The sequence below is a fragment of the Camellia sinensis genome, chromosome 13 (genome assembly GCF_055761805.1).
Source record: "Camellia sinensis isolate YWXY chromosome 13, ASM5576180v1, whole genome shotgun sequence".
Lineage (NCBI taxonomy): Eukaryota > Viridiplantae > Streptophyta > Magnoliopsida > Ericales > Theaceae > Camellia > Camellia sinensis.
In genome coordinates, this window is record NC_138973.1 from 23,113,552 (window position 1) to 23,137,772 (window position 24,221).

Below are 24,221 nucleotides of genomic sequence, written 5' to 3' on the forward strand. Positions count from 1 at the left end.
GGTTAAGTGGTGTGTGTACAAGAGTGTTAGTTTATGATATAATTGGAACATGAGAGGGATGTACTAAAAACAAAAATATAAAATTAATTTTATAAGAATGTGTATTGAGAAATATATACAAAAATTAAAAAAAAAAATTTGTGTGAATAAAATTTGCCAAAATTTTGGCATGGACGCATGCGTATTGTTTTGGAGAGACAGAGACCGACCTTTTGTTCGGGATTATTTAAAGGAGTCTTGTTTTCAGAGAGAGAGAGAGAGAGAGAGAGAGAGAGAGAGAGAGAGAGTGAGTGAGTGAGAGTGAAACTTACGGAGAGACATAGATCGACTTAGGGCTTATTTAAAGGAGTTGAGTTTTGTTAGAGAGAGAGTGGAATTAAGGAGAAGATGGGAAGCGGAAAAAAGAAAATTGAGATTAAAAGAGTAGAGAAGGAAGGACAGAGAATGGTTACATTCTCCAAGAGACGTCATGGTCTCTTCAACATAGCCCGACAACTTCGATCCCTCACTGGCACCAACATCGCTATCCTCACCTTCTCTCCCGCTGGCCGTCTCTACACTCACGGCGAGCCCTCATTTGACGCCCTTGTCGATCGTTACCTCAACACCACCGCCGCCGCCGGAGAGAAGGCAGAAGAGGGTTGTGAGGCTGCCGCCGCGAACCACCACCGGTTGAGTTCCTGGTTGGATGCTCTGCAATTCAATGCGAGTGATAGCATTGAAGATTTGGAAATCTTGAGGAAAGGGCTTGAAGAGATCGCAGCGAAAGTGGCTGAGAAAATCGATGACGGTTTTGTTGATTCTTTACTTGTTTGATGATGAATTTAATTGAATTATATGATGTAATTAAGTATTTTTTTTTTATTAGGTATTGCTTATAAGCTGTTTGACAAATTGACTCACTCAAATTTTGTTTAGGATTATGTATGTAAGTATGTTCTACCATTGATTATGAGAAGAGTTGAATTTATTCATTGCATTATATGGGAAAAACCGTTTGCCCTTTTATTTTCTCAATGTTCTTCACCTTTCTTGTGTGACAAGTAATCAAGAAATTAGGTGTATGTTCTTGTGTTCTTCAATGCAATTTGCTCCAAATCAATTGATCTGTGATTGACATGAAGGATTGCTTCATGAACAAGTAAAAATTTTCAACACATAAGAATTGTTTTCGGGCATTTGGTGAGAATCCCCCCTTTAAACAATTACAGTATATTGTCATAAGGACAATTTTTTTCATGCAGAGAAAAGACATTTATAGACATATTATAATTATACACATCCCACTTCAAATTTAAATTTTCTTAGTATATGTCTTTAAAATTAAAAAAAAATTTAGTCCACATCTATTAAAATTTTCAATTCCCACCTCTCTCGCTCTCCATATTTGTCACAGTTTCATACGCTTTCTCTCTATCTTTAAGAATTATTTTGAGACTACTAATTATGGTTTATTTAAAGGAAAATCCCACCGTCCTAGAAAATTTTATTATGATTAATGATAGAGATTAAATTGATATTACGTGAGTTCAAATACAAAATGAATCTGACTTATAAATTAATGTTTCTAAATAAAATTTGAGATAAAAATTGTAAAATTATAATATTACTCTTATGTAAAGCTTGTTAGGCTGCAAGAAGCCACGCAAGCATTTCTTTCGTGACGATTATATGGTCCTTTCCATTTCGGAGTAACATGTCATATTGTTTACAGGTTAAGTATGAGTTGTTAGGATCCGATATGGTAATTTATTTTTCTATTATTGTGAGTTATTTGTAGTCATTGATTATTGAATAATCCTATATGTACTAATTATTATATTAATTAATGATATTGCATAATTTAAAAAGTTTTTAAAATTTGTAATATGATTAATAAATAGGGTCAATAATAATATCATAACTAGTGTTAATACACTAACGAGTACACTACATGCACCACCGTTGATTATTTGTTTACTTATTTAAGTTTGAACTTGTGTAAGCCTAATAATTGCAAAACAGGCCCAAATCTATCCATAAATTGTAGGATAAATTACAAATATATTTTTTAAGATTTTTTTAAAATATAAATTGTCATGTTGTTTGAAAAATTATAAATACTTTTCTTGTCATAATTTTTTATTTAACAAAATTAATTGAAAAAAATAAGAAATAACATAAATTATTAATTGAAATAAATCTTTCATATCATTAGAAACTGTTAATTGACTAGATGATTTATTAATGAAAAAAAAGGCTATTTGTTATGAAAATAGAAATTTCAAGAGATGGGATATAATTTTCAAAATTAGAGGAGGGAAATTATATTTTAAACAAAATTCAAGAGATATATTTGTAATTTATCCTAAATTTTAAGATTTGAAATCGTAGTTTAAACCGATTGTGTTGCCTTTTTTTTTTTTTAAGGTTCAATTATAATATGGGTTGAGCTTAAAAACACACTCGTTGATTAAAAATATATATATATTAAATAATATTAGGGTTGTATGGCTGGGATTATCATTTTTTTTTTTGATGGGCTTGGTATTAAAATATAAGCTCGATCTGAGATTGGGCTAGATTTGAAAAATTATTTGAAGTGTTATTGTATAGTATAAGCCTAACTTAAACTTGGCTCAGTCCGTATCATATTCATTCTTAGTATTTTTTATGTGGTGCTTTCAATAAATGAGAAATAGCAACACATTAAGTGGGTCATCGTAGAAGTCTGTTTGTTAGTTGAATTACGTTGGATTGGATGAGATCATTAGTATAATGGGTATTAGATTAGAGATATATGTCAAATTGTGTTTGTTTGTGTAGCAGTATGATAATATATATTAGTTAGTTGAGATTAAATTTATGAATTTACATAAAACTTTTTAATATATAAAAAGTATGTTTGTTATTAAAATAAAGTGTGAGAGAAATGATATTTTTATCTCCAATTCTATAAAATTGGATTGTGAAACCCAACCACCTCATGAGATTGCTAATATCCATTGGAGGGGGATTCGTATGGTTCCAAATAAACATAATTTATGTGGGATCTATTGAATTTTTAGTATCCTACCACCTTCAAATTAAAACAAACAAGGTCTTAATGTTAGTCCATTCAATCTTTCAAGCAAATTACCATCAAGGACAACACCCTCCTCCCAACCCACCACTGCCAACTCCATCACTGTGGAGGAAGAAGAAGAAGAAGAAAAAGGTTAGGGGTAAGCTTTTAGATCCAACGAGGTGGAAGAGATGTGATGGAGAGGAACAAGATGGAAGATGAAGGAGTTGACAAGTGGTGAAGGTGGCGGAGGAGAGGGGGCAAGGCCCCAAAACCAACAGAGGTGGCCGGAGTGAGTTAAAATTAGGATTTGAAGATTTATGCGGTGCCTGATTGAGAGATCTAAGAAAGAATTTGAAAAGAAAAATAGAAAAAGTAAATAAAATGTGAATAAAATATATCTACATTTTACCTAATTTTACATTCTTTTTTTCTTTCCCTTTGTAAAACTCTCCTCAAATCTTCTAACCAAATACAGTGTAATAGTAAGGGTATTATGGAAATAAAATGGTAAAAAATATAACTTACAAAATTGTGTTTTAGTTAAGAAAAAGTATGGTGTATACAAATAGAAACTCCCTTGCACTCTTTACATTATACTTTTTTCACTCTCTTGTATTGCCCCTTGAACCGAATTAAATTAAGAAAAAACTATAAGCAAAAACATAAATTACTTGGATGAGTTGCAAATATATATATATATATATATATTGTGGAAAGAAGACATCTAATTTCAAATGGACGGAATATGAAAGGTAACAAAACAGGTAACAACATTGGCTATTTCAATATCAAGGAGAAATGCTTTCACATCAAACTCCCAACAGTGAACAAGATAATAATATTACATGAATATGAATTTTCAATCTAACAGAAACACTTCCATTAAAGCCCAAAATCAGTAATTGTTTACGATACAGCAAATATCAAACATAACCCCTTTCAAAGGGAGGGTACACTGACAAAGGAAGTGACCAAATTCTTCATTTTCCAAGCAACAATCCACACCAAGTTCTCCACTACTTTGAAAGATATAAATACAACAACATCGCAACAATTCCAACTTCTAATAGATGGATGCAGGCTCCAGAGAGAGAGAGAGAGAGAAGAAAAGAAATGGAGAAAAGAAAATAAAAGCAAAAAAACAAACAAATGCAACTAGAGACCCTGTTCAATGAGATAATCACCAAGCTTTTCCACAATCATGTTGCACTGGCCAGGGGTCATAGGTTCATCGTATATTCCAATGATCAAAGCTTGACTGGTCATTTTGACAGTAACACCACCAGGGCCCTGAAAACAAACAAATATAGTAGTTTAGTTTTGGCACAATATGATGAGAAATTTGGGTATTAATTGAATTATATTGTCATTTTCAAATTTGGAATATCAAAGCTATACTATCACAATCTTTTTCAAACTAAAATTAAGAACAATCAAAACAACAAAGGCCATAGGATAAACAGTAAAAGGGTCAAAATACAAACTGCAAGTTATCAGCCAAAGTCGAAGAGAATACAAACTGGTATTAATTCAATATGTTGGCACTTGATTTATCAACAAATGTGGCACCAGGACCAGCACAATGGCAATCATCACTTGTGCAACCAACCACATCCCAAATAACCATAGCAAATTTAAGTGAACTAGAATAGCAAATACATTTCACTAACATGATACACTGTATTACTAGAATTCTAAAGAGAGCAACATCATCTATAAAACCACCATTTTTCTTTCTTAAATAGACAACAGTTTGGAACTGGAATGTCAGATGAATAAGAGTAGACTCTGGAGACACACACTTTTAAACTCTTGCTAAATGTATACATTGCGAAACATGATTGGTTGCCCAGAAAATGAAAAGTACATTAATATTTGAGCAACCAATCATGTTTGGCCATGAGTGCATAAGAGTTTTAGTTAATAGTGTTTGTGTCTCAAGACAACATTCATTTCAGATTGGTTATCATTCACGGGAGATTTAGAAGGATGTTGCCTGACCAATAGAGTAGAAACATGTTTTGGGAGTTTTAACAGCATAGAACTCTTGTTAAGCTGGAGGGAAACTCTATACCCTATAGGGAAGAACTATAAGGCTAGCTGTGTTTTATAGCACCATATATGTGCCGCAGTTAAGAATGACATATGCAACAAATGAGTCTGTTTGAAATGAAGATATTGAAATGTAAAAGTGGTCTAAAAGAGAAGATTTAACACAAGAAAAGGAATGCATGCATGCAAGTGGAGCCTTATGCATCATAGAATGGCGAATTTGGGTCTAAGTGGAAAACAGAACAAAACAAAAGCTGAAAACAACATGGGTTCAGACCAGATATAAATTATAATAGCCTTAGACTTCACTGAGAAATAGAGCTAATTGGAAAATACATATCCATGGGTCCACGTAATTCTGGGACTCGTAGATGTTATAGTCATCTGTGCCAGGAGCATAAATCCAAGGCATGGTTTTGAAGTTCCTTTGAATTTGGATGGCCTTTTTGTGCTCCTGTGTTATCTAACACGAAAATCCATCGCATAAATTTATGCCATGACAAAATATAAGAAATTACCATAGCCCCCCCAGTACTGTCATTTTAGGTTTCCATGAATTCACAAATACATGAACTTTAATACAGTTCCACTTAACGTGATAATTATTACGTAGAAATATCATGTTAAAAGGTAGACAATGCCATTCTAACATGCCATAACTTGATTCCCAGATATAGAGTTCTAAGATGATAACTACAAGAGTCAATACAAATAAATTAATTTTTTTAGTTTGACTGATCCAAAACAATAAATTTTTTGAAAAAACGCATTCTTATATAATGTAATACAAAGTATGAAGTAATACGGTGTGAAGTCAATTGAACCATTACCTTCTTTCCTCTTATAACAGCCCCTGGTTCACCTTGGATCACCATATACTTTGTGCCACCAAAGTGCAAGCCAATCGGTGCAAGTGACCCAGGTGCAGCAAAATCAGTCATAATTGCAGCTATTTCTTCAGGCTTGAACTGCAAAATCAATCAAATAAACAGTTAATGTAAGTTCCACAAAAGGAAATAAAAAGAAAAAACTTATATAAATCATATTTATGTATCCTGTAGACAGCTAGTGGATGCTTCAATTAATTATCCACCCCTAGACCAACTTGATTACTAAAACATACACAGAAAGCAAAACATATGAGACTGTTCTTTTAATCAGAACAATTTCAAAACATGCATCAGTATACACACAATGCACACACACGCGAGCAGAACAATTGCATACAAAGTTTAGAAGTAAGGCCATGCACTCATTGTTTACATCCATAAAATCAAGGACACAGTATCAGTTATGAAAAAATATATTTGACATAATAATGAAAGAATACATAATAGACAATCACAACCTCCTAGGTAATATGGATTCCAAACCCTAAACTTGTGTGAATATTTTTGTCATGTACAACATATGGAAAAAATTGAACGAGTCCAACGTCTCCTGAAAATTTATCATTCAACAATCCTAAAGACAATCAGAGTCACATAATTAGCCTCCCAATTAGAACTCAGTAGTTGCAACCAAAAAGCAATTTGTGGTTCCTTCATGAATGCTCAACATCTCACTCCACTTCCACTGAATTGATACAATGCTTTCTTGTCCCCATTATACCATGGGGCATATAAATTTAGACAAATGAAGCAAAGTGGCTGAAATAAAACCCATGCCCTTAAAAAGAAAGTTGGGTGTGGCCAAACCTGTTCTTTCTAGTAAAATCAGAGACAAGGGTAGTAAACAAAGGGCTTGTTATTGCAAGCTTATTGAGCACCCCAAAACAAGTAAAATCTACACACACCTGAATAAAAAATTGGAAGGAATATCAGCTTTCTCAGCTTAATCTTGAAAATATAATTCATATATATATATATATATATATATAAATATGTTGTGTAAATATCCATCTTGTGAGTGTATTAATGTATATATATGCACAATAACCACCCAAAAACCTCGATCCAAAAATAGTATTTTGGATATGAAATGAAACGTAATTGAATTATTTGCAAGCCTATTGAGCACCCAAAAACAAGTAAAATCTACACGGGCCTGTATAATTATACAACACAAACAAATAAACAAACCCAGAATAAAAAAATAAAACATAAAAAATTGGAAGAAATATCAGCTTTCTCAGCTTATGCTCTAGAAAATAGAATTCGTATATTCTTTTTCTGTATATATCAATTTTGGTGAGTGTATTAATGTGTATATATTATATATATACTCTAATTGAAGAATGGGCAAACCAAGCAAATCCAGACAAAAATAAATAAAACACTCGAAATAAAGAGAAAAACCCAGATCCAAATTACAGAAATCAATTCGATGGAACCGATAATAATTACAAAAGTTAAATAGCTTCAGATATCTCATCATTTTCACTACAACAACACATCAAAAATGAACAATAAAGGAGATGGCGGTTCAGATCAAGGAACCAAACCCAATTGAATAAATTTGGAGATGAAAAGAAACCTGAGGGAAGGAGGAGCTTTGGGCCCAAACGCTGCCGTCATGACCGATGATGGCGGCGGCGGAGAGGTAGTTGCCTTCGATTTCGCACATCAAGTGATCATCCACATATGCTTGCCACGACATCTTTCACTGTATTTTCGATCTTCTTCGATTCGATGATGGATTTTTAGGATTAGAAGAGCAAACTGCGCAGCTGTGAATTGAAGAAGTATATGTGAATTCTAGTTGAGGCTGCGTTGAAAATAAGCTAGCTCTATGAGCCCTGGCTTGGCATTTGCTTTGGAGTTGAATAATCATAAAAACACAAAATTAATTATAAAAGTCAATAAAATAAAATATTACTTTTTCTTTATAATTATTTAAAAAATGGGAAAATCGGTTTAAGGTCCCTATCCAACTTTTAGTAATGGATTAGGTCCACAATGTGTTCTTTTGTAGCCTAAGGTCCCTCAATGTTATTTTAGAGTGTAAAATACCTGTCTTACCCTTGTTTATAATATACGTTGTTTTCAATTTGGCAGCTAAAGATCATATTGATATTTTGTGGGAGATTACGTGAGGATGAATTTGACGATTCAGATTTTTGTGGAGATTTTCTAGGGTTTTGTAGGTGTTGAAATCCTGTTCGTTGTTTGTAGGTGTTGAAATCCTGTACGAGTTGAAATCATGTTCGTTGTTTGTAGGTGTTGATTGATCGTGTAGGAGTTGAAATCTGGTTCATTGTGTTTGATTTGATTTCATGTGGAGTTGAAATAGATAAGTTTTCAATTTTTGATTTGATTTGATCGTGTAGGTGTTGAATTAGGTTTTTGTTTTTAGTTTTGATCAATGTGAGAGAGACGAACTCAGTGTTGTTCTTTTTGATTTTTGAAGTTAATTTTTCATTATCTATTATTGATGAATTTTCGATGGAGTTGATTTTGATTTTTGGAGTTGCTTTTTCATTCTCTGTCAACATGGTTATGAGTTCCTTTTTGGTGCTCTGTTTTTCTGCGTTTTGTGCTCTGTTTTTTGTTCACTTTGCATTTTTTGTGTAGTGCAGAGAAAATTGCAGGTTTGTTACTATAATTGAACTCAAATCACAGAGAAAATTGTAAACTTGTAGTGCAGTGAAAATCACAGAGAAAATTGTAAGTAGGCAGAGAAATTTACAGACGTAGCAATAGAGCAGTAAATGTTTTGTTTTTTTTTAAATTTTTTTTTGAATTAAGTGTTTTGTGAACATAACAGATTTTCTCTGTGATTTTTTTATGTGCTTGTGTTTAATATATTTTTGTCTCTTGATGTTAATGTGTTTTTGTTTTTATTATATTGAAAGTGAATATAAGTTCACAAATTTCTCTGGACTTTTCTTTGTAGTCCAGAGAAAATCATATGATTGTATTACAAATGATAAGTATTACAAATTTCTCTGGACTTATATGTTGTGTTTTTATATGTTTGCACTTTTCAAAGTTTTCTGATATGTTTTCTTTGCACTTTTCATTTTTTTTTTTTTTTTGCACTATTCATGGTTCTGGACTTTTCTTTGTAGTATAGAGAAAATCATAGGTTTGTTATTATAATCCAATGAAAATGACAGAGAAAATGTTAAGCTTGTAGTTGAGTGAAAATCACCCTTGAAGTTGGTGTCTTGATCTTGATGCTTATTGGTTCTTCAAGGTAGCAACAGAGAAAATTACAGAGAAAATTACCTTGACAGAGAAAATTACCTTGTAATCCCAGAGAAAATTACAAGGTAGCAATAATTACACAACAGAGAAAATTACAAGGTAGCAACATAAACATGACAGAGAAAATTACACGACAGAGAAATTTTGAGGAAATGGTGCATTGAACAAAATAAATATGCCATAGAAAATTAGACACAAGACATAAACATAAGTTCACAAATTTCTCTGGACTTTTCTTTGTAGTCCAGAGAAAATCATATGATTGTATTACAAATGATAAGTATTACAAATTTCTCTGGACTTATATGTTGTGTTTTTATATGTTTGCACTTTTCAAAGTTTTCTGATATGTTTTCTTTGCACTTTTCATTTTTTTTTTTTTGCACTATTCATGTTTCTGGACTTTTCTTTGTAGTATAGAGAAAATCATAGGTTTGTTATTATAATCCAATGAAAATGACAGAGAAAATGTTAAGCTTGTAGTTGAGTGAAAATCACCCTTGAAGTTGGTGTCTTGATCTTGATGCTTATTGGTTCTTCAAGGTAGCAACAGAGAAAATTACAGAGAAAATTACCTTGACAGAGAAAATTACCTTGTAATCCCAGAGAAAATTACAAGGTAGCATTGAACAAAATAAATATGCCATAGAAAATTAGACACAAGACATAAACACAATGTGGCCAGAGAAAATTATAAATGCTGCCAAAGAAAATTAGACACACAAGTAAGAAAAGTAATTTGGCCAGAGAAAATTATAAATGCCAGAGAAAATTAGCCACACCAATAGAGTAGTAGCAAGCCAGAGAAATTTACAAAAACAAGAACACAAGAAGCTTCAATAAGAAGCCCCAAATGTACAGAAAGCAGTTCAATTTTGACAGTTGGAAGGAAAGCAACCCATCATCAGTTGGAAGCAAAGAAATTCTGGACTTCGCAGGAATTTCTCTGGATTCAACCCAGAGAAATTTCAAATTTCTCTGGTCCAGAATTTCTCTGGAACGATAAAACTCTGATTTTATCAATTTGTCATTGGTTTTGCTGCTGCTGATTCAATCACAATTTCCTGCACAAACAAATTAATAGTTCTTCTATGAGTTTGTGATAGATTTTCTTTAAACTTAATGGTATGAATTTCTCTGGGTTGAATCCAGAGAAAATTCAAATTTCTCTGGGTTAAATCCAGAGAAAATTCAAATTTCTCTGGATTACTTTAAGCCTTCCTCTACTGCTGCCTCTTCCTCAAGCTTCTTTTTCCAATATTCTTCAAGTAGGGGTCCAAATATTGCTTTTCCAGAAAAAACTCCAATTCTACTAAACCCAAAAAATCAAAAGACGTTATATTCAACACTCAGAGAAATTTTGAACCTGAAGATGTTATATTCAACACTGGATATATATATATATATATATGTGCTGACATTGTATATATATATATGTATGTATCATATATATATATATATGTTTGCAACCATAGATAAGATAACCAAGAGTGACTGTTTGATTATGGTTGCAAATGGTCTTAATTGATTAATTATCATATATATACTAGTCAAGACAGTAAGCAACAAATTGTATATATATATATATATATATATATGTATGTATCATATATATATACATCTATTAAATTTTTTTGAAAAGAAAAAATAATAATGCATACATGTCGAAGAAGATCTGGAGTCGAGAATCGAAGCTCTGATCAATGACTTGAGACCAATACTCGTAAAGCTCATCTCTGCTGATCTTGTCAACATTCAACTCATTTGAAGATGAACAGACGTAGGGTATTTTGGTCCAAGAAATTGATAAAATGCGTGGGTATTTTGGTTAGAGACCTGAGGCAGTATTACATTTTTTAATGTCCTTTATGCAGAAAATTGTTATTATTAGGGAGCTTAAAAAAAAAACCCCTTAAAAAATTTCTCCACAAAAATATAAAAAAAATTCTGAAATAAAAATCGAGATTAAAAAAGTCAGCCTAAAAAAATATCAACACAAAAAATTCACTAAAAAGTCAATACCAAACTAATCCGTGAGAGAGAGAACAGAGATGTGAAGATTTTTTTTTAATTTTTTAAGCTCTGTTACACATTTTTACAATTTCTCTTAGATAAATGATAAATAAAAATGAAATACATATTATTCCTTATTTATCATTATGCCTTAATACTATCTTTGTTAGTTTTTAATTTTACTAAAATTAAAGTAGGTATAAGAGCATTTTCATTAAAATAATCAAATTTTTAATTAAATTTTAATTAAAAGTCTATTTTTTTATTTTAGTTAACCATCATTTTCAATACATTCTCCAACCAACTTTCTATTCTTTATTTCATTTGTTGACTCCTCTTTTCCTAGTTATATGTAGCTAGTAATTTGATATTCAACTAAAATAGTTAGTCAATAATTAAGTTTGGTGGAGTGTTTTTTTATAATTTTGTACTATAAAATAACCAAGAGAATGCTTTAATTATACTAAAATTGTGAGACTTATTATAATGTGATTTAAACAAAATAATAATCACTATGCTTGGTTATCATTTTTCAAAAATACTTCTCAGAAAATTCTACTTTTTTATTTTCCGTTTTTTTTGTTTTTACTGAATTTTTTTAATATTTTGAGCAATTTTTTTAATTTTTAAACATACCTAACATACATATACCTAAAAAGTAAAAAAAAAAAATTGAAAAAAATCTTTTAAAAATTCACTAAATACAAAAAATACGAGAATTCAATATATTTTTTATATTTTTATGTATTTATTAATTTTTAAAAATATTTTTTCACAAATTTTTTACTTTTTAGATACATCTAAATAAGGTGCATCTAAAAAAGTAAAAAAAATATTTAAAATTTTAAAAATATTCACTAAAAACAAAAAAATATGAAAATTAAAAAATTCAATTTTCAAAAAACTCAAACCAAACACACTGAATAATTCTAATTTGTACCACATATGTTTTACTTGTATTTTATCAATTTTTAATTTTTAAAATTTTTCTAAAATATTGTATTATTAAATTGACAGATATAAAAATAAAAAACACCTCCAATTCTTACCATCTTTTTTTTTTTTTTTTTTTTTTCCCTCAAATTTGATGGACATTTGGTTAAAAGTTTGATCCAATATGAAACACTTTAATCCCTAGTCTCTCTTTTTCATAATTTTTTTTAACATTCTAAAATTATCGTAAAAATCTATTCTAACCATTTTATATTTAAAAAATCATCTCTATTTTTTTTCATAATTTTATTAAATTTGAATAAAAATATGATTGAAGAAAAATAATTAGTAAAGGATTTAATAAATTCATACAAGTTTGATGAAATGATTAAAGTCCACTTTTTAAAAAATATATAAAAAATTGTTTGATATTTTTCTAAGTATTCTAAGAACTTGTTTGGTGCACTTTCTAGCAACATGAAAAATAATAATTAGATATTAATAAGTTGACAAATGATAATCAAATAATGGCTCAATTTAGGAGCTTGATTAAAAGTCAAAAGCCAACTTTTAATTTATTTCGATCATATCATCATTCTATTTTTTTATACATTTTTTTTAAAAAAATAAAAAAATTAAAAAATTAATTTTTAACCAACTTCTCAAAATAACCCTATATAAGCTAAAATCACCTCTCCCCTTAGGCCTATTTTGGCAATTGGGTTAAAAGCCAAAAAATTAGTTTTTTCACTTTTTTATGTCACATCATTTCTTTACACATTTTCTAAAAAAAAAATTAAAAATTAACTTTTAACCAACTTTTTAATAATAGTCAGTTTATTTAAATTATTTATGCCTTATAATGCAAAAGTTATACAAAACAGTCTTACACAAATTTCTAAAATAGAAAACTGTAAACAGCCCCATAATAACATGTACCAAATGTACAATTAGAGGTTGTTTGAAGTGTCCTAAATAAGTGTACTTTTTATCTTTTTAGACTAAAAAGTTGAGGTTGAAAATATGAATGTTTGGGTTAACTTTTTGACTTTTTATGAAAAAATGTATATTAAAAAATTGTATAAATTAATGTGTAGGAGAAAAGTAGTATTGAGAGTTGTGCAGTTGTAATTGTTGACTTTTGGTGAATAGTGATAACTTTTTAACTTTTTGAGTAACTTTTTGACTTTTTGACTTTTTTGAGACTTCCCAAATTTGGCCTTAATAATCATTTTTAATTTTTTGTTACTATTATTTTTTTACCTTTTATTATTTTGGTTTTATATAATCAAGTTTTTGGTCAAATTTAGAACGTTTGGTGAAATTAGTCTTCCAATATTTTTTTTTTTTATAATTATTTTGGGCGAAAAATTGGTTTGATTTTTAAAAGTTTGGCCAAGTATTGATTTATATTTTTTGAACGAGCCAAATATTGAAGTTGTTTTTTATGTTGAAATTATTTTGTCCCATTTTGTTCTCTGTTTGGCATGTCTTTTTAGGCTATTTTTAGGCTGATTGTTTAAATATTTTTGTCCCATTTTGTTCTCTGTATAGGTGGAGTTAGGGTCTCGCACATGTCCCTTCTATTTGTGTATATTTTTTATTTTTAATTTATGACTTATTTATCTAAAAAAAATATATTGAATTAAATGATTCAAGTTTAAATATAAAATCAAAATAATTGAGTTCGAATAAATTCACTGGATGACTTGTCCAAGTATTTGAAATATGCATAAAAGTTTGGTGACTTTTTAAAAAGAAAAATTACAGAAATTTAAGAAATATATTCATATATATATATATATATATATTTGTTTTAAAAAGTTTAAACCAGAAAAATATATATATTTTGTGAGTTGTTAAAAAATTGCCAAAAATTAATGATTGCTTGACAGGTCCGGCCTTGAGATTTTTGAGGCCCAAAACCGATAATCAATTAATAAATTTTTGGGGGTCTTCACATTTTTTTTTCATTCAATGAAAAAAAAATAAAAAAAATATTGAAGGTAAAAGACAAAAGATTTGTGTCAAAATCACAAAAAATACTTAGCATTACATTACAACAACTAATAACTGTCGCTTTATCCTCGCTCTTCTTGTATTTTTAGAAGTAAATAAATCAATCATGCTTGCATAATTTGGTTTTTTATAAAATCATTTTCAATAGATAACAATGCTAATTATTTTAAACAGACCTTTCAATTTTTTAAATTTATTTTAAGTTAATTTGGGCCTTTCTTAATTTTTTTTTTTGATTTAAAACATGTCTAATATATTACAGTAAATTATAATAGGAGGGAGCCCTTTTTTGAGTTTATTTTCAATGGATAATAATATTAATTTTTTTGAATGAGTCTTTCAATTTTTTAATGGATCAATATATTTTAAGTTAGTTTGTGCATTCTTTAATTTTTTTTTTTTAAATTTAAAACACATCTAATATATTACACTAAATTATAATAAAAAGGAATTTCTTTTTAAATTTATTTTGAGAAGTCCTAGACCATAGTCTGATAGGCCTATGCCCAGGGCCGGCCCTGTTGCTTGAAGGTGTGGGCAGAGCATGAGGAATTGTCAAAAATGGTGGCCGACAAAAGAGGTGGCCAGACAGAATCGGTTGCGAAAGAGTGATTAGAGGTGAAAAAAGGAGTCCAGATCATCTCTCTCTCCGATATTTCTTCCGAGAGAAGGCCTAAATTGGGCCACGTCATCCTCAAAAAATGCATGACTCAAATTTATTTCTTTAAACAAAAAAATTTCAAAACACACACTCTCCCTCTCTCCCTCCCTCCCCCAATCACAAGCACACGTGCCACAAACACCCCCCTTAGGAATGGCAACGGGGCGGGGCGGGGCGGGGCCGGGGATGCCACTCCCCGTCCCCGATCCCCGATGACAAAAAACTCCCCGGCCCCGGCCCCGGCCCCGGTCCCCGACGGGGAACCCATCTCCTCCACCATCCCCGCCCCCTAACGGGGATCGGGTTTCCCCGACCTCGAAAAATCCACGCCAGATCTGTTCTAACACACACAAGAACAACAATAAAAAAAATGTAAGAGGGAGGGAGGGAGGTGAGAGACGTGGTTCTCAATTCTGAACAACAGATTCAAAAACCAGTTAAAAAAAAAAAGAAAAAAGAAAAAACAGATTCAAAAACAGATCTACCACAAATTTGTTCATCAACAGACGCAATTCCCAATTCTCAATAACAGATCTACAACAAATTTGTTCATCAACAATAATCATCCAAAAAATGTAATCTATATATGAACAACACTCGATCAACAACTTAAAAAAAAAAAAAAAAAATTTGTTCATCAACAACAGATTTGTTGATTATACACACACACACGCACACACATATATATATATATATATATATATAGAGAGAGAGAGAGAGAGAGTTGTTCAGATCCGTGGCTTGACGGTTCACGGACCACGATTTGTTAGATCGGTGGCTTGATGGTTCAGATCGGTGGGTTCAGCTTGGTGGCTTCGCGTCGGTGGCTTCATGATTCAGATCGGTGGCTTCATGGTGGTGGATCTGGATGATGATGACGATGATGAGAGTGAGTGAGGGAGAGGGAGAGAGAGAGTAAGAGTAAGAGAAAGACGGAGAGAGATAAGAGACGCAGTGACTCTAAGAGTGAGTGAGGCAAAGGGAGAGAGAGAGTAAGAGGGACGGAGGTGAGAGACCCAGTGAGTGTGAGTGAGAGGAGGTTTGGTGAAATCCGAGTGAGTGAGGGAGGGAAAGGGAGAGAGAAAGTAAAGGAAGGGAAATGAGACGCACAGTGAGTGTTAGAGGAGGGTTGGGTTTATATATATAGGAGGGGTAAAATGGTAATTTTATTTCGGGGACTAACGGGGACGGGGACGGGACACTTATCCCCGTCCCCGGCCCGAAAGTGATCGGAGATTAATTTTTAAATACCATCCCCGTCCCATTGGGGATATTTTTCAGAGAAAAACAGCCTAATTCGGGATCGGGGGATCGGGTCCCCGTCGGGCTGGGTTCAAATTGCCATCCCTACCCCCCCCACACACTCACACTCACTCTCTCCCCCCCTCTCTCTCTCTCTCTCATTCTAATAAAAAATTACAAAAACTACTATTTGAATCATTTTCATTTTATTTTAATAATATATATATAATTTTTAATATAAAATATTAATTTTTATAAAATTAATATCATTGAACATATACTTTTAAAATGAAACCAATATTAAATATATTTAATAAAAATTTAAAATAAATAAAAAATAATTACTATGTTTAGTTATGTTTTAAATTATTATTTTTAAAATATAAAAATTATTTTGATGAAAACAAACACACACAAATTATATGAATAATGACTATTATATAAGAATAATGACTTTTAACTTAGTTTTATTAACCAAACGAGTTTATAATTTTTTTTTAAAAGAAATAAAAAATACAAATCCAATCTGTGCACAAGTGCAAATCAAACATGTTTTTATTTTTTTTAAAACACAAATACAATTTGTGCACAAGTACAAATCAAACATGTTTTTATTTTCTTTAAAACACAAATCCAATCTGTACATAAGTGCAACTCATTTTTTATTTTCTTTTAAAAAAATTATAAACTCGTTTGGTTAATAAAATTAAATTAAAATATTCATTTTTATATGATTTTTTTTTTTGAGAATGAAAATTGTTTTTGAGAATTTCAAAAATATATTACTTTTGTGTGTTTATTTTCATCAAAATAATTTTTATATTTTAAAAATAATAATTTAAAAACATAACTAAATATAGTAATTACTTTTTATTTATTTTAAATTTTTATTAAATATATTTAATGTTAAAGTCTCATTTTAAAAGTATATTTTGAATGATATTAATTTTATAAAAATTATATATATTATTAAAATAAAATGAAAAGGATTAAAATAATTTTTTTAATTTTTTATTAGAAATGTGAGAGAGAGAGAGAGTGTGGTGGGACGTGTGCGTGTGAGTGAGGGAGGGAGAGAGAGTGTTCGAGAAAAAGTGTGTTTTTTGAAATTTATCCATTTCTTTGAGGGTGACGTGGCCCGATCTGGACCGTCGCTTGAAAGAAATCTAGAGAGGATTTGAAGTCGGCTAAAGGGTTTTTGCTTTAGTTTCCAAGACAATCAAGAGAGTTATTAAGAAACTATAATCTGCATGATTTTCCACTCCTGTTCGGGTTCTGTTAAATATCATGAACAAAAATGTTAGAGATTCTATTACACATTGAGTAGAATTTTTGAGATCTCTAACATTACTCTATCATAAAGCAAAATTTAACCAAAATGAAATAAAAATAAAGTTGCACCATTGGATGACAGAGATGTTACTCTTTCAGGTTTTTGTGCTGATAACAAGTTGCAGAAGATCAATCAACTCAATTCTTGGCGAAAACACACCACTATTAAACAAACAATATGATTAAGAGACCACAATTGAGGCAAAAAAACTGTAACATGAAAGAATATTATTTGTGTTATGAACTCCAAAAAATGTGGCACAAGATCATTCCAACTTTGTCTCGGATTCATGTAGGAAAACCTATTTTAATGTCTCAATCTCCTTACAATACAGCATATTTATGGTTATATTACTTTATGAATTCAACTAACTCAAGTGGAGCTGTTGGCATTCTTGCAGAACTAGAGGCTTGATTGATATTCGACTTTGTAACCCCAACACATTTGACACTGCTAATTAACCCTTATAGATGCCAGAAGGCTCTGCATTCTGAACAATCCATGGATGCTCAAGAAGCTTGTGCAGTGGCAATCTTTGTGAAGAATCCTTGACAAGCATCTGTTATTGAGAGAGAGAGAGAGAGAGAGAGAGAGAGAGAGAGAGAGAAGGAACAAAAAGATGTCTGACTTATGAACTTTTATCTCTGTGGATACTCTATTTAAAATGTTAAGGATAATTGGAACCTGACTAATGAGGTCCTTTGCAGCTGAAGAGACTATAGGCTTTGTAGGGAACTTCAAATCCACTTGCATAATCCTGTACAAAAGAATAAGCAAGCCATACCCCTAAGATTAAAATTGATTCACACTGAAAATATCATATAATTTCATTCAACACAAACTCGTTCATAAAATTAACTTCAGAGGTAATTTTAAATCATCTCTAATCATCTTTATCCACTTTGCATTCCAAGCTCACCTTCTGTATGTGTCCGAGAGTTCCTTTGCTTCAAAAGGAGGAACCCCATAAAGGAACTCGTAGCACAGGACACCAAGGCCCCATATATCTACATTTGCATCGTGCTCAAGACTCTCCACTGCAAAGAAAACAAACATGGCAGTTGATTACAATATGCTATAATGAGTTACTTTTGTTGCATTTCACATTGTAAATTGAAACAACTGAATTATAGAGAGGAATAGCAAATAGTTTAAATAGTGGCATCCTTTGTCAGATCAGATAAACATACCCATCTCAGGTGGGAGGTAATCAAGCGTGCCACACATGGTCTGCCTACGGCTGAATGTGTGTACTGACCAACCAAAATCTGCAATTTTGAGTTCCCCCTAACAAAAAAATCCCATGTTGATAAAAATAAGCACCGGGTTTATCCTCTACAATCAATTAAAAGACGTAGGCTATTTACCTGTGCACCAACCAAAAGATTCTCTGGTTTAATATCTCTGTGTATGACATGCTTTCCATGACAATAGATAAGAGCTCGAGCTAGTGACGCCACATACTGTTTGCAATTCCCAATGAACAAAAACAACAATTTTTAATCAGTTTTGATAATAAACTAAAATTGTCAATATAATGTTGCCCATGGAATCTGAAAATATACAGATCCCATTCATGATGCAACACAAGGCAAAAAATTGAAATACTTGACTCTGATGGAAAAGAACCAATGGTAACTTTGTATCAGGGTTCCAACTAGAAAGGACCTCTGGAAGTAAAGAGTAACATGACTCAAGATATACTAGGAATTGTAAGCCAAATGACAAAAAAGAAAGAAGTAACTATGACATGGATACTCACAGTAGCAGCACGTCTTTCACTGAAGTACGTACACTTCTGTAGCTCCTTGTACAGTTCACCCTTGGCTGCATATTCCAATATCAAATAAACTCGTTTCTGCAATGATTGTGTTCCAAAAGAGGTAACTAGTCAGGTGGCCATAAAAGCAGGCAAATTATCTATATGGAAAGCTGTATGTATGATGAACTACTAGACCAACCATACCTGATCATAGAAGTATCCATAAAGGCGTAGAATATTAGGGTGTCTAAGATGACTCTGGATTTCAACTTCACGGCGAAGCTGATGCTCAACCTGAGACTGTTTCAGCTGGCTCTTGAAAAGCACCTTCAGTGCCACAATATGATTGCTCTGTTCACAAATAATATATAGATTCAATTACATTGGATTTCATTATGCATAACACTACAAGCTCCAAAAAGATTTGGGTTTTTCTCTTTTATTTTCAAATCTTCGGACTAACTCAGAATTAAACATACAATATTGCTACTGCAGAGGCAAAAAATTGAAGAACACAGAAAAGTCAATCAAATGGAATAAAAACACTCTGTTTGGCTGCTGATAAGGCAAAAATTGAAAAATGAAAATGGAAAGATGAAAATCTAATTTACAGAAGATAGCAAACACCAAGGTAGAGAAACTAACAAAATTGCATAAATTGCATTTAATAAGGGGCAATGGCTGAGCCTGTTATCATATAACAAAACCCAAATCCAATGGCAATATGTACCCAATCCATAATACATCAAGCACATATTTAACTGAAAACAAATTACTCCAACCACAATAAAGTTAATACACACAGTGATTCACCAAAGCTAACATTTCTGGAACATAAAATAGAATTCAAGACCACTGACCTCCTTTTCTCTTGCCAGATAAACATGGCCGAACTTTCCCCTTCCAAGAGGCTTTCCAATGTCAAAGTCATTGAGAGTCCACCTTTTCCCCACTGCTATTACCTCTGAAGAAGCCTACAAAAGTGAAAGAAGAATTAACAACATCACCATGCAGACAGCACAACAACCAGTTCATAATAGAGTAGGAAAAGCAAAACAGATACTGAAACACCCATAATTGCCATCCAATTAAGCCCTAAAATATTTTTGCCAAACTAACACTTGAAACCCAGATTTCATTTTTGGTGCCAAAGGAATAAGAATAAATTTTTCTTCAAATCCTCCATTTATTTCAGTTAGCTTAAAAAGGGTTGCTGAAATTCTTTGTCATTACAAACAGAACTTACAATTACCCATCAGAAATCACATGCATGTATGCTCAACTCACAAATTCCAAGTTTACTAACTCTAAACCCAAAACTACGCCAGTGCATTTACCTATGATGATGCACCAGTCTACACAATCTAACCTCAAAACTACCATTTCCAAATAAAGGAAAAGGAATTAGGAAAACCGAGTTAGAGGGAGAGAGAGAGAGAGAGAGAGAGAGAGAGAGAGAGAGAGAGAATGTATAACATAAATTTTCTGTTTGGTTGCTCGCAAAACTCCAGGAAAATAACATAATATTCTCAATTTTCCTAGTATATGTTGAATTAGTCACATTTCCGTGAAGAAAACTGTTTCTTTCTCAGCAATACTCCAAGACTCCAAATTTAAACTTCTTATCGTTCCTTATCCAACATTTTCCAGAATCCAAGCCTAACGTAATATAAAGATGAGAAGAAAAATCAAATTTCCCCCAAAATGGGGCAATAGAAACCCTATGCGCTCGAAACCACCAAACAATTTGAAAGAACCAAGCATGTTTACCAAGAGAAGAAGCACAATTAGACAGAAAAACGAGAAAAAAACCCTAATTCAAGGGGGCGAGGGAACCCTAGAATCCAAAACAGTTAAAATTTATCAAAGAACCAAGCATTTTTTTTGTTTTACCTTCTCTTCTGGCTGTGTCTCTGCAGCGATCCCCATGAGAGACAGGAAGTTTTAGAGAGAGAAAGAGAGGAAAGGTTGGAGGGTTGAGAGAAAGAGAGGGAACAGAATGGACGGATTGTTTGAATCGTTCTTTGGAGGGCGCTCAATCGTTCTTTGTTTGTTTGAATGGGGGCACTGGAGGGGAATGGGTAAAGATCTCACAACGGTCGGATTTGAATGGACGCGCTCAAGTCGCTTTTTCTTACAGGAAAATTTTGGAGGTTGATTTTTTTAAAAAAATTTAAATTATTTATCTATTTTTATTAATTAATTTAAAAAAATAATATTTTAATTTCAGTTATTAAAATCAATAGAAAATAGTATTTAGACATTTTATGTTACATTAAATTTAAGGGAGATTGACTAATAAATTCTATATTTTACTTATAATCTATGTAGTCTTTTTTCTTTTGTGATCTATTTAGTCCTTTTGGATGTCTAATGATTCATTTACTTGTCACATTAGAATGTCACATTTAAAAAAAGTATACTAATAATTTTTTTAATATCACATCATAATCGCCACATTAGAGTGTCACATTTAGAAAAAGTATACTAATTTTTTTTTTTTAGTGTTATATCATATCCGTCACGTTAGAATGTCACATGTAACGTTTGAGAAAAATATATTAAGAAATTTTTAATTTTTTTTAGAGTGTCACATTATAGTTGTCATATTATCACATTTGAGAAATTTTTAGTTTTTTTGAAATAAAAGTATAAGAGTATCACATCATACCTGTCACATTGTCACATTTGAAAAAAAGCACACAGGAGTTTTTAATTTTTTTGAAATGTCATATTAATATCTGTCACATTGGAGTATTACATCATACCTGTCACATTAATAAAAAGTTATAACTGTCTATCAAAACACTACCAAAACAAAAATAAAACCACACGAAAGGAAACTCTTCACTAATAGAATTTAATAGATCAATAGAAAAAACTTAGGACTAATTGGAATATTTGTTTGTGAGATGAGATTTATTGGTAAATATTCATAAATGTTAATGATTAAAAAATATATATATATATATATTTAAATTTTACTTTAAAAAATAAGTGAATAATTTAGATCGGAAATGAATCAAAAAAATTAGAATTTTAATTGATGAAATTTAAATTTAAATTTTTTTATTATAAAAGGCAAATCTTAATTTCTTTTAGTAATTTCACATAATATTTTTAATATTAAAATTCACATTCGTGGATATTTTTATTATTTAAAAATCATAGACCAGCCCAATAATTTTTGTATATAACTTGTTGTACATAAAAATCATAGATCAACCCTATCATTTTATTATGAAATTTTTACCGGTCGGTTTCAATAATTGAATCTATAATCTATTAGGTTTTAAGTTTCTATCTCATACACTAAGTAGTCCTGTTATGTTTTTTTTTTTTATCCCGATTTAACCCCTACTACCAGCTGGTAAAAATCTCTATTTAAATCACCCCAAACACTTTCTAAATCTTTATTTGTTTATAATACTTATTATTTTTTTCAATTTGTGCTAACGTCTCTCTTGATCATTTTTTCGAAACTCTTATTTTTTCTCATATCTCTCTCTCTCTCTCTCTCTTGAAAATACCACCATTGTAGTTATGGCTATGGTCATTCACCTGCAACCACCATTGTCATCCGTTACTAACCACCACCACCTCTACTGGTCACCACCACCACCTTCGTCGGCCAGTACCACCACAATTGTTCACGAACCATCTCTACCATCGTCGATCTATACCTCACCATCTTTCAATTGTTTGATACGTTCGCCTAACATTGTCTTCTTCCTCCCTCTTTGCCATTATTGTCGTTCTTCCTCCATCCACCATTTGCCATCACCGTCGTTCTTCTTCAATCATTAATCCACCATCTTCAACGTCGAACTTCACCAATGGCTTCGAATCTAGTTGTTTTTAATGCCGATCTACCATCTTCGGCACTGATCTGGTACTTTACATGGTCGCTGATGAGATCGAGACTCTTTTTACAGTGTGTTGGTGAAGATCTACATTTGTAAAACAAGTTGAACTAATTTGATGAATTTATTACTTAATTCAATGATAAATTTATCACTGATTTGTTTAATATGTTGTGGACTGTTACTGTTGGAATTTTGATATTAATACAATGATAAATTTATCACTGATTTTTGTTCATGTTATATTTATTACCTCCCTCTTTCTCACTCCCCCTCTCTCTTTTTATTTCTCTTAAACCAATCTGCTGTATCAATAATAAATGCATCACTGATATATTTCTTTGAATCTTATGTTGATTTGTGACGATGATGACAACATTTTTTTTTTTTTGATAATCTTTTAACAAACAACTAATGATAAATTTATCAGTGAATGTGTTTATTTATCATTGATAAATTTATTATTGAATATGTCTTTGAATCTTGTGTTAATTTGTGATGATGATGATGAGATTTTCTTTTTGTACTTTTTTAACAAACAATCAATAATAAATTTATCATTTTTGTCGCTAGAGAGAGATGAATATGCAGTATGACTAATCTATTAGTGATAAATTTATCATTGATTTGTTGAATATGCTGTATATTGTTGTTGATTTTTTATATTTATACAGTGATGAATTTATCATTAATTTGTCATTGTAGATGTGAATATGTTGGATGAGTCAATCTGTCAGTGATAAATTTATCGTTGGAAAGAGGACAAAGAGCAGATAGTAAATGTATAGTTATGCTGATCTACGACACGAAGGCTAACAATTCTTTACTAAGGCTTTTCCTTTTCCTTTTCCTTTCCTTTTCTTTTTCCTTTTCATCTTCTCTCTCTCTCACACACACACACACACACACACACACACACATTCTTCTTCATTTTCTTTTTCTCCTCTTGTTGCCATCAGATCTTAGGAGATAGTGATAGTAGTGATGTGATGTGATGTAGATGGATGTTATTTTTGCTAAAAAATGACGCTAGGAACTGTCACTGAAGTGGTTGTTGGATATAAGCGCTGGAGGTTGCCAGAGGTGATTGTCAGAGGTTGTTTGTGACAACCCTCACCTCTGATTAGTGTTAAACTGTGATTGAGCATG

The 24,221-nt window shown here is 31.4% G+C and overlaps 3 protein-coding genes across 3 annotated transcripts; 1 reads left to right on the forward strand and 2 right to left on the reverse strand.

Annotated features, from left to right (window-relative positions):
* The first annotated feature begins 387 nt into the window (after positions 1–387).
* LOC114298727 (agamous-like MADS-box protein AGL15) lies at positions 388–816 on the forward strand. The gene has a single exon (XM_028243346.2). The coding sequence runs from the start codon at positions 388–390 to the stop codon at positions 814–816; it is 429 nt and encodes a 142-aa protein (XP_028099147.2).
* A 3,086-nt stretch (positions 817–3,902) lies between these two features.
* Positions 3,903–7,962, reverse strand: LOC114298745 (profilin-1). Its single transcript, XM_028243355.2, has 3 exons — positions 7,574–7,962; positions 5,929–6,066; positions 3,903–4,336 (listed from the first exon to the last, which is right to left on the reverse strand). Exons 1-3 carry the CDS (start codon positions 7,694–7,696, stop codon positions 4,202–4,204), a joined length of 396 nt encoding a protein of 131 aa, XP_028099156.1. The 5' UTR covers positions 7,697–7,962; the 3' UTR covers positions 3,903–4,201.
* Positions 7,963–17,642: 9,680 nt separating this feature from the next.
* Positions 17,643–21,365, reverse strand: LOC114298740 (serine/threonine-protein kinase Aurora-1). Its single transcript, XM_028243351.2, has 9 exons — positions 21,103–21,365; positions 20,070–20,183; positions 19,414–19,560; positions 19,210–19,305; positions 18,815–18,910; positions 18,638–18,734; positions 18,367–18,484; positions 18,132–18,204; positions 17,643–18,006 (listed from the first exon to the last, which is right to left on the reverse strand). Exons 1-9 carry the CDS (start codon positions 21,136–21,138, stop codon positions 17,905–17,907), a joined length of 879 nt encoding a protein of 292 aa, XP_028099152.1. The 5' UTR covers positions 21,139–21,365; the 3' UTR covers positions 17,643–17,904.
* Between the last annotated feature and the right edge of the window lie 2,856 nt (positions 21,366–24,221).